Genomic DNA, 15,402 nt, shown 5'->3' with positions numbered 1-15,402 from the left:
GTCATGAAAAGTATTTATTATTCGTGTATTATTATTTTACAATACAAGGTTGTTTTTTTCCTGATACTTCATGCAAACCACATTTCTCCAGGCCTGTCCTAATCAGCTTACTCAGTATCACTAGATCCAATGCTGCTCCTCCAGCAGAGCACACAAAAGTAGGAGAGACCAGAGATGCCATGGCTTAGTTAGGAGACTGTTTGCTTCAAGGCCACTAGAGGGTGCTGCCATAAAACTACAATAAATGAATTGACCTTTTGACCTGCTCACACTCTTTTATGCAAAACCCTGCTGATGACACACACAGACACACACACAGATTCTAGGTCTGACCAACCGTCTCCACCGTGGGCAAAAAGATGACAGTCAATAAAATTCTAAAATTTTATTTATAAACACAATGAATAGTAGTTAAAAGTCCAGTGTCCCATTTAGGTACAAAGTAAAAACACACAGTCCAAGGCCAGAGCCAGCTATGCCACAAAGCCAGTTGCACTCCACACGTTGTTCACTTCAACAGGGGTAGCAATTGTCCTCTGAGACCCACCACCCTGTAAGTAGAAAGCCTGCACAGAGCGACAAAATAAGACAATTCACTATATAATTCACAGCCCATCCATCCCAAACATATCAGATCATTAGAGGTTTTGTCACATTACATACCTGCACTGAGAGACAAAATAACACAGCAGTGTTTGTAATGTGGGCTATAAGTAGACTAGCATATCAGTGCAATCAATTACACCTGCCTCCAATTAGTCCAGCCCTTTTACAGTCATTGACTGGGTGAGAAAACACGAGCAAATCAACCCAAGAGACAAGCAGGAAGACTCTCTGAAGGCTCCTGTGGCTGCACAGGCAGTCTTACAATTACGAGGTTGGAGAGTTGTTGTTTCAAAATGTTCACACTGATTTCACATGCTCATTAACTCACAACCAGCTGACCATATATATTTCTGCTGCTGAGCTGCTTTTTGATGGAGATTTTCTGAATTTATTTTGCTACCATAAGAGCAGACTCCATGCTGAAAGCATGTGCACTGTCACTTGCAATGAGTGGCACTAATGACGCTAAATTTAATTACAGGTCATGGACAGCCTTCATAAATGCTCATATTACTCACCCACACTGAATTCCAGCACAGGTTCATCTGGGTCCTGACTATTTCCTGCAAAGTAACACAAACGTCATCAGAACATTAAGTCAGAGAAACAACATTTGGAGCTTTTGTACATGATAAATTATACTGCAGTAGTAAAACAAAGTCAAGCAGCAGTACATTTATTAAAATCACCTTCAGCTGTAATATTTAAACTGATTTAGTGTCAATTTAGATTATGTTGAGATTAAAATGAAACTAGTACCCTTGTAATGTCTTTTTAAATTAGAGGTAAATATTTGTATATTTTTTACATAATATAATTATATTTACTGGATTTTCTCTCTATTGTAGTTTAGTATTATAGTTATTACTTGTCTTGTTTTTACAATGATTTGCTCTGAATGCAGCCTTTAAAGAAAAGACTATCTGTTCAGTAACTATCCATCAGACTGGGTCCATGTTACCAGCCAAATGGGTAATAATTAAAGTAAGTTTTGAATTACGTATATTTGGGTGTTTAGGTGACACTTTTGCAAAAAATATATATAATTAGGTTTAAAAGAACTAAACATGTATGTATTTAAAAACAATAAGTGTGTTAGAATTACTACAGCAACAGGTTGTAGCTCACTGTACTATTTTTGAGCACAACTTTGGTGCTTTTGCCTCATTTTTAAATCAGTGATCCCAGTAGCACAGTCTAAGCAGAGACCTCAGTGCTTGGCAAACAATCAATAGAATCAATATAATTATTAAAAAGAAACAAAATAAATGCCAACCATATAAAAAAACATAAACTTAAGGAAAAAACTAAACTTGATTTTGTGTCTTTAGGCTATTGTTAACAGCAAGCATGAGGTTAGTGCATATGTATTATTATTGGAAAGATTACTGCAAAGAAAAAAAGGTTGAACCAGGAGGGGGCGATATTGCTCTTCTTACCATGAGTTACATGCAGGCTATTACTTACCATGTCACTCACATTTATTTCACAAAACAGCTGAACCCACTTAATTCGATTTAATTGTATTTATGCAGAGCTGAATCACAACAACAGTCTCCTCGAGGTGGTATAGATTGTAAGGTAGAAAGTCTACAATTAAAAAGAAAAAACCTTAATACAGTGGGAAGGAACAACTCACTTTTAACAGGAAGCACCCTCTGGCAGAACCACGGTCAGGGAGGGGCAGCCCGCTGCGACCCTTTGGGGATGAGGAGACGAAAAAGGGGACAAAAGACACACTGTGGACGAGAGCCAGAGATGAACAAGAACTAATTATTGAATGCAGAGAGGTGTATAAACACATGGTGGGAATCCCCCAGCAGGGTAGTCCCAGGGTAACTAAGGGAGGATTCATGGTCACCTGATTCAGCCCTAGCTATATGCGTTGGCAAAAAGGTAACTTTGAAACTTAATCTTAAAAGTAGAGATAGTGTCCGTCTCCTGCATTCAAACTGGGAGCTGGTTCCACAGAAGGATGATCCCCTTCTACTTCTAAATATCCTAAAAACCACAAGGAAGCCCACAGTCTGAGAGCAAACTATCAAACTACGAGGTCTTTAAAATAAGATGATTATTCAAGACCTCATGTGTGATGGGAAGGATTCTGAATTTGATGCTGGACCCACAAATCATAAAAGAGAAACACTAACTCACACACACCAGAAAGTGCCAAGAATTATAATTATATGTAATTTAGTTTTGCGTTCCTTTATAATGCTTTCAACTATACAAATAAGACACTTCATGGGGGCGCCTGAGCCTTGTAGACACAACAAATACTGAACAAACCTCATGCGCCCTGTTGTTGACAAAACGATAAAAATGAATGTGTACTTCTGTCTTATTTAGGTCATTTTTGTAGTTTTTGTAGACAGACTACTGTAATTTCTCAATAAAATGTCGCTTATTATCGCTCACTCTCAAGAACAAAAACGTGAGTAATTTCCCAGTAGCTCACCATATTTGGGATCTTCTAACATCCACACTTCATGTTTAAACGGTGGTGCGGAGGCGGTGTACCGTCGCAGGCCGGATGTAGCATTCAGCGCGGTGTGCCTTTTTTTCAGTTGCTAAGCAACAGATTTGTCCCGCCCCTTTCGTTATGACGGGGCGGGCCAGTCCTTTGACTGGTGACGTTACAAAGAAACGTCAGGTGACGTTACAAAGAAACCTTAAACCGACCTTATATATAGACCTGGCTGTTCAGTTGAAACGCATTCACACAGCGGGACAGCAGCGCTTTAAACGTTCAAACACGGAGTTTAACACAAAACAACATTTTAGACATAAAAAACAAAAAAGTGAAATGGCAAGCTCGAACTGTAACACAATGACAAATGATGAAACAGTTCAGACCAATGGGGATAATTCTACAGTACATGCTTTGGTATCCCTCTTGAATAACTTGTTCAGTAGTTTTTCGATCAAGCAGTGGGGAGAGCTTATCTCAGGCTATCCGGATTGCTTCACCGCTAAGCGGCTTGTAGGTTTTGTAGAGGACGTAATGGACCTGTGTGCACAGTCAGTAGCAGTATCACCACTGAGGTCTTCCCAGAACTCCCCTGTACATGAAAACTGTTCTGTCCACACCACTACTGGCAAAACGGTTTTGTCACGTGTGAAATTTTTGGACGATTCTGCTGAGCAGGAGTTTGATACAGCACAGAATATAGATGCTAACAGCCAAGAAACAGCTAACACAGAAGAAAGCTGTCAAAATGCTGACCAACACAGTGCTGCAAAACCAGAAAACAATCCAATTCCAGATCCCCAGCAGCAGAAATCCTGTGTTGAACATGAAGCCAGCATCCCACCGTTAACAAACGTAAGTCAAACGGAGTCATATAAAAAGATACAGCATCACAGATCTTCTGTAGACTGTGAGCCACCTGAAAAAACAGACTTTGAAAGATGGTTAGAGACATTAATTCAGGCTGTGCTTTCAAAGCTTGGTAAACTTTTAAAGTGCCCTCATTCTCACCAAAAACGTTTGTTGGATCTACTCTTGGACAAATTCAAGGGGATGGATTTGCATTTAGACCGAAAAGTGCAGAATTATTTTGACTGCATTGCTAATGCGATTTTCACTGATATTTGTGACAAATTACATAAATTGTCACTAATATCATTGAAAATGGGGAGGAGTGGGGAGGAGGATTCAATGAATTTAATGGAACAACCAATATTTAATATCATAACTACTTCAGTATTCCAAGAACACCTGTTGGCAGTAACAGTTACTGATAGACTGGAATCATATGAAAAGAAAGAAAGATGCAGATTTTCAGTGGAAATCTTTGTGGAAGGACTGATTTCCCAGGTTTCAAAAAAATCAGATACAGTCTTCAGCATTGAAAGTGCTGAAGCTATCTCCAACCGGCTTACCATGAAAATCTGGACTGAAATCAGGGCCAGATACGACAAAATCCCACCAGAGAAGTTCAAGAAACTCAGCGAGAGGGTTTTCAAATCCCTCTGTAAAAGATGGAAGCATGCATCTTTGGTGACATTCTGGCAATTAAACTTCCAAGATCTTGATGAAGATATTGTTAAAACTTTCAAAAGAAAGATATTCACAGAACCAAGTTGCATATCTAAGTGCTTCTCATCGGTGCGGGCATTTTTTGGGAGGTGTAAGGGAAGAAACAAAGTTTCCACTTTATAGTGACATCGTGATATCAACAGCAAAATATTTTCTAAAACTCACTGGACACTTTAAATGAGCTAGTTTTACATTTAGATCAGATCAAGTCATTTTTGAAATCCCCAGGAATGGTCGCGGCAGATGGCCACCCCGCCCTGAGCCTGGTTCTGTCGAAGGTTTCTTCCTCTTAAAAGGCAGTTTTTCCTTCCCACTGTCGCCTCGTGCTTGCTCAGAGGGGTTTGTTCTTTTGGGGTTTTCTTTTTAATACTGTAAGTTGTTACCTTACAGTGTGAAGCACCTTGAAAACACCATTGTTTCCTTTGGTGCTATACAGATTGAAGTGACTTGCACTGATAACATAACTAAGCTGGGACTTTAATTTAACATCAATAAAATTATAAAAATATTACATCTTGATTTCTGCTTGTTTTCATTGTCTGTGACTTAATGAATACAAATGTGTAATTTAACAGATTCTTTCTTTATGTTAGTCTGACCGGTGATTCCACGTTGGCCTTAGGTGTTGGCGCGGATACGCTGCAGCCCCTGAGCCATTAATGGCCCAGCACACTACAGTAAAAACAAAACAACAGCCATCTGTCCAACTAGGAAAGGAAAATAATAAACTGCCTCCTTGGAGGCAACCTGACTCAAAACAGTTGCAGTCCAACTCAGACTGACTGCAATCACTCTCAGGCAGATTGATGAAGATCTGCAAATAACTGTTGTCTAATTTATAAACGCAGACAGATTGCCAACACGTCTGTTCACAATAGAGGACTGTACTTACATGGTTGCAAACTGGTTGTTATCTTGCTTATATGAAAACATTGCTTTGGAGCAATGAAACTCAAACACATTCATTTTTAAAATGCTTCAAAATGAAATTTTGAAGCATTTGGCTTTATGCTTTGAAAGTGCCGTTGTGAGTGGGAGTGTGAAATCCTTACTTGATGTGTTCCCTTTGCCTTTACTGTTTTCAGTTTTATCAGTTTTCAGTTTTATTTGTCATATGCAAGTTAGCACAGGGTCAACATTGCAATGAAATGTGTTTGACGAGCAGCAGTCACTCAGCAGCATGGTACAGTAGAAGAAAATATAATAAAATATAATAAAATAAAAATAAAAATAGAAAAATAGTAAAGAGCAAAATATTAGAGAGACGTGGTAAAAGAGAAAAGATGACTAAAAAAAATATATATATATATATGTATCTATAAATATATGTACACTAGTGATTAAATAAGAAAATCTTGAAAAGAAATATGACGGGAGGTCAGATGGGATATTGCACAGGAATGAGCAGCAGAAAATTACAGTATTACTCAGACTTTTAATAGTCATATTGTCAGTTTTGGCCGACGGTCATGGGTCACTTCCACTAAAATAGCACGAGACTGGAGTAAAATGTACTTTATTAATGAGAACACATGGTGATACAGCAAAGAATCCAACCCTTCTGAAAAGCAAATGGCTTCCTGTTATACTCTACCTGATTCAGGTGAGCATCTGGAATAGACCAAGTCTGGGGGTCAGCAAACCAAAGGGAAACAAAACCCTCCCCATAAGAAAACCACTACAATATAACCAACACGTTCTCACTCCCAAAGCGTAACATTTTACGCTAGGTGACAAATCGTCACCATATTACGTTTTTGGCTACCCACCACGTTCCTGAATGACGACCTCGGAAAAAAGAGGAAATATGAGAACTGTCTGGACTGAATCTACACATGTTTGCTCTTTTTCTTCAAATCGCTTAGAAACACGCTATTTAACATCATTAAAGTCCTGGTTAAGGTCAGGAATAAGGTTATGGTCAGGGCTAGGGATAAGGTTAGGTTTAGGGCTGGAATACAGGGCTGGAACATCTATTACCGCCGGAGCGTCATTGCACTGGATTCCAGCCATAGCCCGCCGCGTACCATAAGAACGCCGAAGGTCTCCTTTCACGTTCCTCAGGAACGCCGCGGGACGTGACAAAACGTCGACATGTTACGCCTCGGGAGTGAGAACGGGCTGATATAACACATCATAGACATATGAAGATTTGTAACAAGTCCTATAAATAACTCCATAACATATAAACTTCAGTCTCTTCTATATACATTAAAACAGCGGTCCCCAACCTTTTTTGCGCCACGGACCGGTTTATGCCCGACAATATTTTCACGGACCGGCCTTTAAGGTGTCACAGATAAATACAACAAAATAAAACTAGTACCGATACCGGAAAAAAAGAAGATTTATTCATAACACACATGAAAGACCCAGGAAAACAGAGTTAACGATAAAAACGATAACAAAATAACGATAAAAAACGATAAAAACTCTGAAAACCATACATTTCACACCCGAGCCTCATCTCTCGACCAAACGACGGTCCGTGGCCCGGCGGTTGGGGACCGCTGCATTAAAACACCTTAACCACAGTTAGGTTTCAGCCCTCGCTGACTCAGAACAAAGTAAGACAATCAGAGTTCGATTGGTTTTTACTTGTGCAGGGGAAGCCTGGTCGGATTCTCAGAGTTGCAAGCTCTACACCCAAACTCAGACAACTCCAACTCCAGCCTCCACTCGCAGCCTTTTATTGAATGAAAACAGTTACACAACCGCCCATTGTAAACCCCATATGTTGTGTGGTAAAAGCTAAGGCACTGTGTGTGTGTGTGTGTGTGTGTGTGTGTGTGTGTGTGTGTGTGTGAGTGAGAGAGAGTGTATGTGTGTCTGTATACGTGACTTCCTGCTTACAAACGTTTTAACCGCATCTCTAGTCATAAAAGGGTCATCTCCCCTCAACCTCGTATATGGCTTAACCTCTCTAACAGTCCACCATTTACATGGTGAGCCCATAAAGGGCAGGAAGTGAACATTCCTTACCAAATAAGGAAACCAGAATCTTACATAGATTGTGCCTGCAGTTGAAAACTATAGCTAGTAACATCCCCAACATCCTACATGTGGGGGAGGAACAGAAAATATCTGAACATACAGTTCAAGACAAGGTCCAAGCACAATAATGACAACTTTTAACAAAATCACTCCAACACACTCCCCTAGCCTGGCACATTGGTTTTCTCCAGGAGCTCATAAGCAGGTGATTGAGCTGCTTTTACTCTTTACAAAGTGAGTACTGTTAACACTTCTCTTTTTACATATACAACTAATTTAGGTTACAGACAAATGATTAAATGTGAACAGCTCTAACACAGGTTCTTTTCCTGACACAGGTAGGATGGCCAGTCCCCCTGTCTCTTCACCTTTAACGAGTCACTTAAATAACAACCTAAAAAGCCTAATAAAGAATCACAATCAACCAGTGTGTGTTTTTCTTCATTACGGTTTTTAAATACAAATCAGTCAGTCAATTAATAAAAATACAAGTAAGGGTAATGGAACCCCTGGTCTCCATTACACACATAAATACCATAAAGACACTAAGTCGTAGAGCTCTGAACTCCTTGCTTCTATGATATTTACACTTCTTCTTGGCCTTCTCCTTCACTCTGAGTCACTCCAGGATAAACGCATCAGCTCAGACATACAATAATTAAAATATGTGTAGGTGACCGTTTGGCAGAAGACGATGTCGAGGCGGTACTGCAGTGACACGTCCGTGGCTATCGTCGGGGCGGTGTCCTGCATCAGAAGGAAGTCAATAGACTTCTTGGCTTTGTTGCTCATCATGGCGCTGTAGTCCGTGGGCGTGGCCTGCAAAAAGTGTAAATAAACCATCAGAGACCAAACACAAATATGCCTTCCAACCACTAGTTTAGACAACATCTTGCAAAGAGTGTGTATTTCAGAGTGCAGTTGTTTTTAAATTTGACAGAAACAGAAATAAAGACGGAAGAGAAGGACAACAGGGAAAGCAGAAGCACCGACACACTGAAATCTTTTAGGGTCAAGCTCCAGAACTAGCCACAAATCCTGCTGGAAAGAACCTAAAAATACTTAAAAATACTTGCAGAGATCGAATGGAGCCGTTAACTCAAAAGCCTGGTGTCAGGCATGTTCTTTAATAAATAAGAAACGAGCTGATATGTTACAGACCCCAGTCTTTACGTAAAGAAAAAGCTGACATTTAGAGAGAGAGGTCTGGGCTTCTCTGCTTGGGCTGCTGCCCCCGCGACCCGGCTCCGGATAAAGTGGAAGAAAATGGATGGATGAATGAATCTTGAAAATGAACAAGTCTTCCAGTACAGAGTAAAATGTGAGAGTGAAAATATTGCGTGTACTTAAAACCCCTGGAGGGTCTTGGGTCGATTTGTGGCTATTTTCAAATTTTGATTACATGCCATTTGCACAGTGTTGAATGGACTATAGCCAAATTCTCCAAAAAAAAAAGTTTGATATGATTTTATTTCAAAATTCAAGTCTGACTTCCTTCAATTAGCTTCAGTGGCTAAGCTACAGACAAACTTACACTATTGTGCTTAGTGGTCGATTTGTGCCCCATTGAAACCCATTATAAACGCTATTTTTCACTGCAAATTAATTACGGTCAAAGGGATCGTTGATGTTTAGCGTTCATTTTCATTTTGCAGGACGGGCCTTAGAGTTGTAATTTTTTTATTTGTCCACCGGGTGGCGCCCTTGCTCCACATTTGACCCCGGGCTGGAAAACAGCGGGCTGCTTAGATAGACCTGCGGGAAATGAAGCCTCATTTCCGGCGTGCAGCAGCGGCTTCGCCCGCTGATCGGGCGGGACAATTTTTTGGTCCCTAGGACCGTGAGAGGGTGCTTTTTTTTTTTTTAGTCAACAGGAAATGACGTATTTGTTGTCACGTGGTATCGGGCGTGTGTGCTGGAAAAACGGGTCCCCGGTGATCGTGCCCCGGTAACAATGGCGTGTCCAGCGGGGTGGCCTGGGGGGGCACAGGCCACCCCCCAAACCAGACTGGCCACCCCAGGTGCCACCCCAAAGGCAAAACAATAAAATTCAATCAAATATCAAATGTCCGATTATGTTTTCACGGTGACGCTCAGATATCCGAGTGTAAGTGAATGCAGCATCGCTTCTGCGCTATGCGCATCACGTTAGCAAAGGTAGGAGAGCCAAGCGCGAAAGATGGCACTGCAGGAAACAATTTTTCGGTGAAAGAAAATGAGGACAGAATAAATGTCCCGGTAAGTAATATCAAGTTTGTTGAGTTTAGTAAACTTCGGTGAAATTAGAATACCAAGGAAAAAAATAACACTTAAAGAATTATTGCAGCTGTGGAATATTTCAGACAGTATGCTACTGAGGGCAGCTAACATAAGAGTTATGCGTTATAAGATATAATCTAAGTCGTAACATTGCTGTATGGAGCTGCAGATTTGGTTGCAGGTTAACATAGCTGGACTGGCCATCGGGCATACCGGGCATATCCCCAGTGACTTATTTTTTATTTTTTTTGTAATGGCATGAACAATGAGAGGTGGTGGATTGGCCAGATGCAGGTCGATGTGTAGAAATAACTCCGTTGTTTGGTGGTGGCTATGACGGGGCTTCCACAGAGGCAACAGGTGGATGAGGGAAGGGGAGGCAGGAGGAGAGACCCGAAGCAGCCACCAGTCCGAGTGTCAGGTGAACTGAACTTCAGGTAAGAAGTTATGACCTGCAGTCTATCTGGGTCAGATATAAACCAAGTTTAGGTGGAGTTTATTTTCATGTTGCTGACTTTTTACTGTCAGTTGCAATAACTCATACTGCGTTCTAGCCAGTTTGACGGAGTTTTTATACAGCTGGGTGGGTGCTATGATGTTACTGATAGTGAACTTTATTTTATTCATAAGGTTAGTAGAGTTGCCAACGGCTCCTTAAAAATGGAATGGTCCCTCATTCAGAGAAAATATTACACGTTTCGTATTGAGCTGAGAAGAGACGCAGTTTGTCCCGGACTTTAGCTAGAATGGAAAAAAGACACAAAGCTGGATTTATTCTGTCTTTATGCTGCACAGCTGCCTCTTCTCTCATTCTCTCCCCCTCCCTCTCCTGTTGCTACTTCAATCATGAAACTGATCAATGATCAGCTGATCGGCTTTTCTCTCTTGTTTATCGCCCACTTTGCGCCAGAAAGAGGAAACCAGCAGATGTTGCGCTAAACAACAGCAGCATGTTTAAGCTTGATCGGCTGTTGTTAGAATGTATTTAATATTAATTTCTAGTATCAGCTGATGTTTGCTGGAGCCACAGCTGTAAAGCTGCTGGTCATGATGTCTGTTTAGATATGTGGTGAGAGGGAAACATGAAGATGAAACCAGGAGATGTCCTTACTGAACCATCAGAGCTGAACAGGTGATGGAGAAACAGGTTTACCTTTTAGGTGACATGAATGAGTTGAAGGGAAGTTATGAACTGTTTCTGAGAGACAAATAACACCAGGATCCTTTTTTATGTAGCAGACAGCTGGTAACTGTGCAGGGGCGGGTCTAGCAAAGTTTTGCCAGGGGGCCAGGTAGGGCATTAACAGGGAGAGGTGGGCACAAAGAAATACTTTTCTTTCTTATTCTCATTTAAAATACCTAGTTTTTATTAAATAATTATCTAAATCTTACAACCAAAGTTTTTATCTGACGTAAAATGTATAGAAATCATACATATACCAACAAGACTGTACATCACTGTCACAACAGGGTTTGTTTTCAGTCAAAGTCTTTATGGCTTTACTACCTGGTGGGTCGGTCTGTAGTAAAAATGCCCAATTTTTTTGTCCCAGTCCAGCCCTGCAGGTTAATACTGGCAGTGTCACCATGCCAGCTGACTGTATTTTATCATCAGCCAGTGTTGTTCTTTATCAATATTACCAAAGTTTACGATAAGGCAGCATAGAAAGTATTTACTTGCTTTCAGGTTTCATTCAAATGTTAGTCTTTTCAGTTGTTTCCCCACTTTTTTCCTGTTTCAAAATCAAACACCAGTTTGTGAGAAGATTATCTTCTTTTTTTAACAGGCAGATAAAGTTTTGCATTGGCATTGGCTAATTTGTCAATTGTTTGTTACAAATGTTCGTATTTTAATTTTCAAAAATGTTTTTGCCCAAAACATATGTGCACTATATGTCAGTAAAAATACTATGCAAATATTGCTGTCCTTGACTGCTGAGTAAACACTGACAAAGCACTGATTGTATCTCTTGTACTTTATCAACGCAGTATCTAAAAACTTTGCACCGTAGTGGTTAAAATCTCATTCTAATAAGAGTTAAAAGTGCATTTGGTTATTAGGTTTATAGGATTATTGAATTATGGTTAAGGGTTGGTAGAATTTTTTTTTTAAAACATTATCTGCCAATTAAATCTGCCACCCTTCTCCAAATCTGTGCCCCTACCTGGCCCCCCCAACAAAAATTTTCTAGACACGCCACTGGCTATGGTAGTTCAGATAGGACTACTGGGAATGAAATTTGAGAAATTATATATGAACAAAACCTCACAAACTTTGTTAACCATATAAAAACACTCTATACCGCTCTTTTTTTTTTCATGGCTCAGCACAGGTCACTTGAGACAAACAAAAAGAACCAATGAAATGAATGTTTCAGCTGAAACTGTTATTCAAGCTACTTTACCTGCTCCATGTAAAATTTGCACTTGGATTGGCTTCTGTCACACACTCAAATGAGTCCTCAGATTTTGCTCTGATGTTCACTTCTGTGGGAGAGACTGCAAGAGCAGAAAGACAGCTGTGTTAATCCTGAACTGAGGACACAGTAATAACATGAAAATAATGTTTCGCCAATGTTTCCTACATCTTGAATCCAAACTCGACAAACTTTTGGGACTGAGGCTGATGTTGTGTGGTTCAGGCCATGATTCAGTCTTTAGCAATAACAATGGTCTTTTTTTAAATCAGTCTAGATGTTTTTGTCTTTCAGAAAGAATTTTCCCATCTATTGTGACAACATGCTACAATGTGACAAACAGGAGGCAAAGTCATGAGATTTGGGATGTTTCACTCCCATTCATTTAAAAAAACAAAAAAAGCACACACTCGAGAATAAAGAGGAAAAACAAAACAAAGTATCTGGATAGGACTTGATCCTCTTTCCAGTAACAAACATTTAGGTCCACTTTCTTAGTTTTAGTCATTTCCTTGAGGGTTTTGTCAAACATCAAAGTAAAACTGCCTCTGTTTTATTTAATTATGTAAGGAGTCGAACCAAAGTTTGGTACATGGAATGTTTTGTCTTTACTACACATAAAGCTTTTAGCGTTTTCAGAATTCAGCAACAGATTATATCTATCAGTCCCTTAGTAGTGTCCTAGGTATTCTGTCTGTTATAAATAAACTGTACAACTGTTTCACTAACAGAGTCCTGCGCTTGAGTCTGTTCATGCATTGCGACTGATGCGTCCACTGGCTAATTTTCAGAGATTTCCAAGAAAAAATATAACAAATGCATCAACCATGGATAAAAAAAATAAATAAATAAACTACATCAGCAACTGATACTCACAGTAGACCTGTATAGTGAAGGGCAGACTTTCAACTTTAGACAGGAAGTCACCACTGATGACACACTGGACCTGGTGACCGTTAATCTCTCTCATAGGAACACCAAACAGAGAGCTGACTGTGGTAGTCGTGCCATTGTCATACTGGGTGGAGTTTGTTGTCGTCCTCACTTTGTCTCCCAAAGCACCAGTGAGCCATCTCACCTCTGCAGGAGGCTTCGATCCAGCAGCCGTGCAAGTAGCAAATAAAACCTCTTCTGTGCCCAAAGTGGGAAGATTGTCCTTGATGCTTGTGAAAGGAGGCACTAGGAGAGTTACAGCACTAATTTAAATGAACATGCAAGACAGATGGTGACAATAACTGTTTCTCACATACAAACACAAGAGTATTTTAAAATAAAGATAAACAAAAGTTTAGTATACCAAGCAAGTTTAGAGGTATTTCTGTCTTCTGATTTCCACTGGGAAACAAGGTGAAGATGCACGTGTAGCTGCCTTCATCCTTCAGGGCAACATTGGATAACTGGAGAGTTCCATTTTTGTCATTAAAATTCCCGATATATTTAAATCGATCATCACGTTCACTGACAAACTGTGGTCCATCTCTGGGTAGGATAGTTAGAAAATTGTCATTGTGAGGTTTTTCTCTCGTCCTCCTCTGCCAGGTAATCTGTGTCAGGTCATCATTGGTATCCATGACATAACACGATAACATAGCGGTACCTCCTTGAACCACTTTCACATTTCCACCAATCACCCGGAGAGCTGTAAAGAGCATTCACACAAAAATTTAATGAATAATGTATGTGTGTGTGTGTGTGTTGGGGTGGGGGTGGGGGGTTAAGGGTGGTGTCTGAGAGGCAGATGTGCAAAATAAGGACAATCATGGATAATACCTCCCTCCCATTATGAATGAAATGTGCTCTATTTGGAAGCAGCCCTCCCCTGTCGACAGGTTGTGTGTGAAACTTTAAATCATCAAACTGTAAATTATAAATTTTAAATTGTTATTGATCCCTTTACCCCGAGTCCTAAAGTGAATATTTATTTTCTTACTCTTCTTATATTTATTGTTTGTTTATTTGCACTGGTGTAACTGAAGCCTCGTCGTCTCGTCTCTCTATATACTGGACTGTATGTAGCGGAGATGACAATAAAGTTTACTTTGACTGCAGCAGCAAGAAGGCGCACCGAGGGCTCTCGCGCTCACTTTTCGCGTATAGAATTTCGAAAAAAAAACATCGGTGCAAATTATAAGTCTGTATCATGATGTCTGGTGTTTTCGTGTTTGTTGTTTTGTTTTTATTTTGTTTTATTTTGCGAGTTGGTTATTAGATGCTGCTCCAGTCAGCCAGAGAATCCCCGTCCTCTCCTCCCTGTGTCGCAAGCAGCGGGCGCGCCTCGCAAACGGAGGGCGCCCTTATTCCCAGCAAATGGCCGTAAGAACACCGATCAGTGTCTATGCCATCCTCAAAATGCGCTGGCATGATGTCGGGGCAGTGTACGAGCAACTTTTTTGCCGATGCCCGTGATGCCGCCCTGGGCAACCGTCCGTCTCGCCCATATCAAAAACAGTTACTGATGAGTACTTAGCCAGGAGTGGGTTATAAAAACAAAACACGACTCTCAATCCTACACTTTTACATTTTTTAAAAACATTTTTAAAACATAATAATTTACAATTGATGTTTAGCGTAGAAACTCGAAGTGATCACCTACAGTGAAGAAATTAAATACCAAAACGAAGGTGATCGCGGGCAGCTCACTAAAAAAAAGGGGTTTTCTTCTTATTTAAAATAAGAGATGTAAGACGTTTTCTATTCTACCTTCGACCAAAGCAACAGCAATAAAGGATAATCCACGTACCTTCAGCGTCTGTACTCATCAGAAACACTATCATCAGAAGCATACGTGTCATGGAGTCACATCGTAAAGGGAAACGGTGGCAGTAATTGGCACAAAAGAAGGCAGCTTCATCCATCCGCAAATCTTAAAGTTATAAGAACGTTCCAAAGTCTGGGGAAAAAAACGTTGTTAGGTCGGTAAACGAAATACATATTCGTGTAAACCAGAGGCGGAGCCAGGGGCTTAGCCCAAAAGAGTAGTATGCATGTGGGATTTATTTTTTTTTTTTTGGGGGGGGGGGGGGGGCTAGAAATGACTGAAAGATTAATTGGCTCTGTTTTGACTTTTGCTCAAAAATATATATA

At 40.3% G+C, this 15,402-nt stretch overlaps 1 protein-coding gene across 1 annotated transcript; it reads right to left on the bottom strand.

The window, feature by feature from the left end:
* Positions 1-7,235: 7,235 nt before the first annotated feature.
* Positions 7,236-15,189, bottom strand: LOC113008504 (nectin-3-like protein). Its single transcript, XM_026145968.1, has 5 exons — positions 15,059-15,189; positions 13,616-13,957; positions 13,195-13,497; positions 12,307-12,400; positions 7,236-8,461 (listed from the first exon to the last, which is right to left on the bottom strand). The coding sequence occupies exons 1-5, from the start codon at positions 15,171-15,173 to the stop codon at positions 8,434-8,436; spliced, it is 882 nt and encodes a 293-aa protein (XP_026001753.1). The 5' UTR covers positions 15,174-15,189; the 3' UTR covers positions 7,236-8,433.
* Between the last annotated feature and the right edge of the window lie 213 nt (positions 15,190-15,402).

Source organism: Astatotilapia calliptera, chromosome 16, assembly GCF_900246225.1.
Source record: "Astatotilapia calliptera chromosome 16, fAstCal1.2, whole genome shotgun sequence".
Taxonomy (NCBI): Eukaryota; Metazoa; Chordata; class Actinopteri; order Cichliformes; family Cichlidae; genus Astatotilapia; species Astatotilapia calliptera.
The sequence above is the reverse complement of the archived record's forward strand: the minus strand, read 5'-3'. Positions and strand labels throughout refer to the sequence as shown.

Coding starts and splice junctions, on each gene's coding strand:
- LOC113008504 (XM_026145968.1), bottom strand. CDS start 15,173: ATGGATGAAGCTGCCTTCTTTTGTGCCAATTACTGCCACCGTTTCCCT. Junction 13,498..13,615: donor AATACCTCTAAACTTGCTTG/GTATACTAAACT, acceptor TAACTCTCCTAG/TGCCTCCTTTCACAAGCATC. Junction 12,401..13,194: donor CTTCACTATACAGGTCTACT/GTGAGTATCAGT, acceptor CTGCTCTTGCAG/TCTCTCCCACAGAAGTGAAC.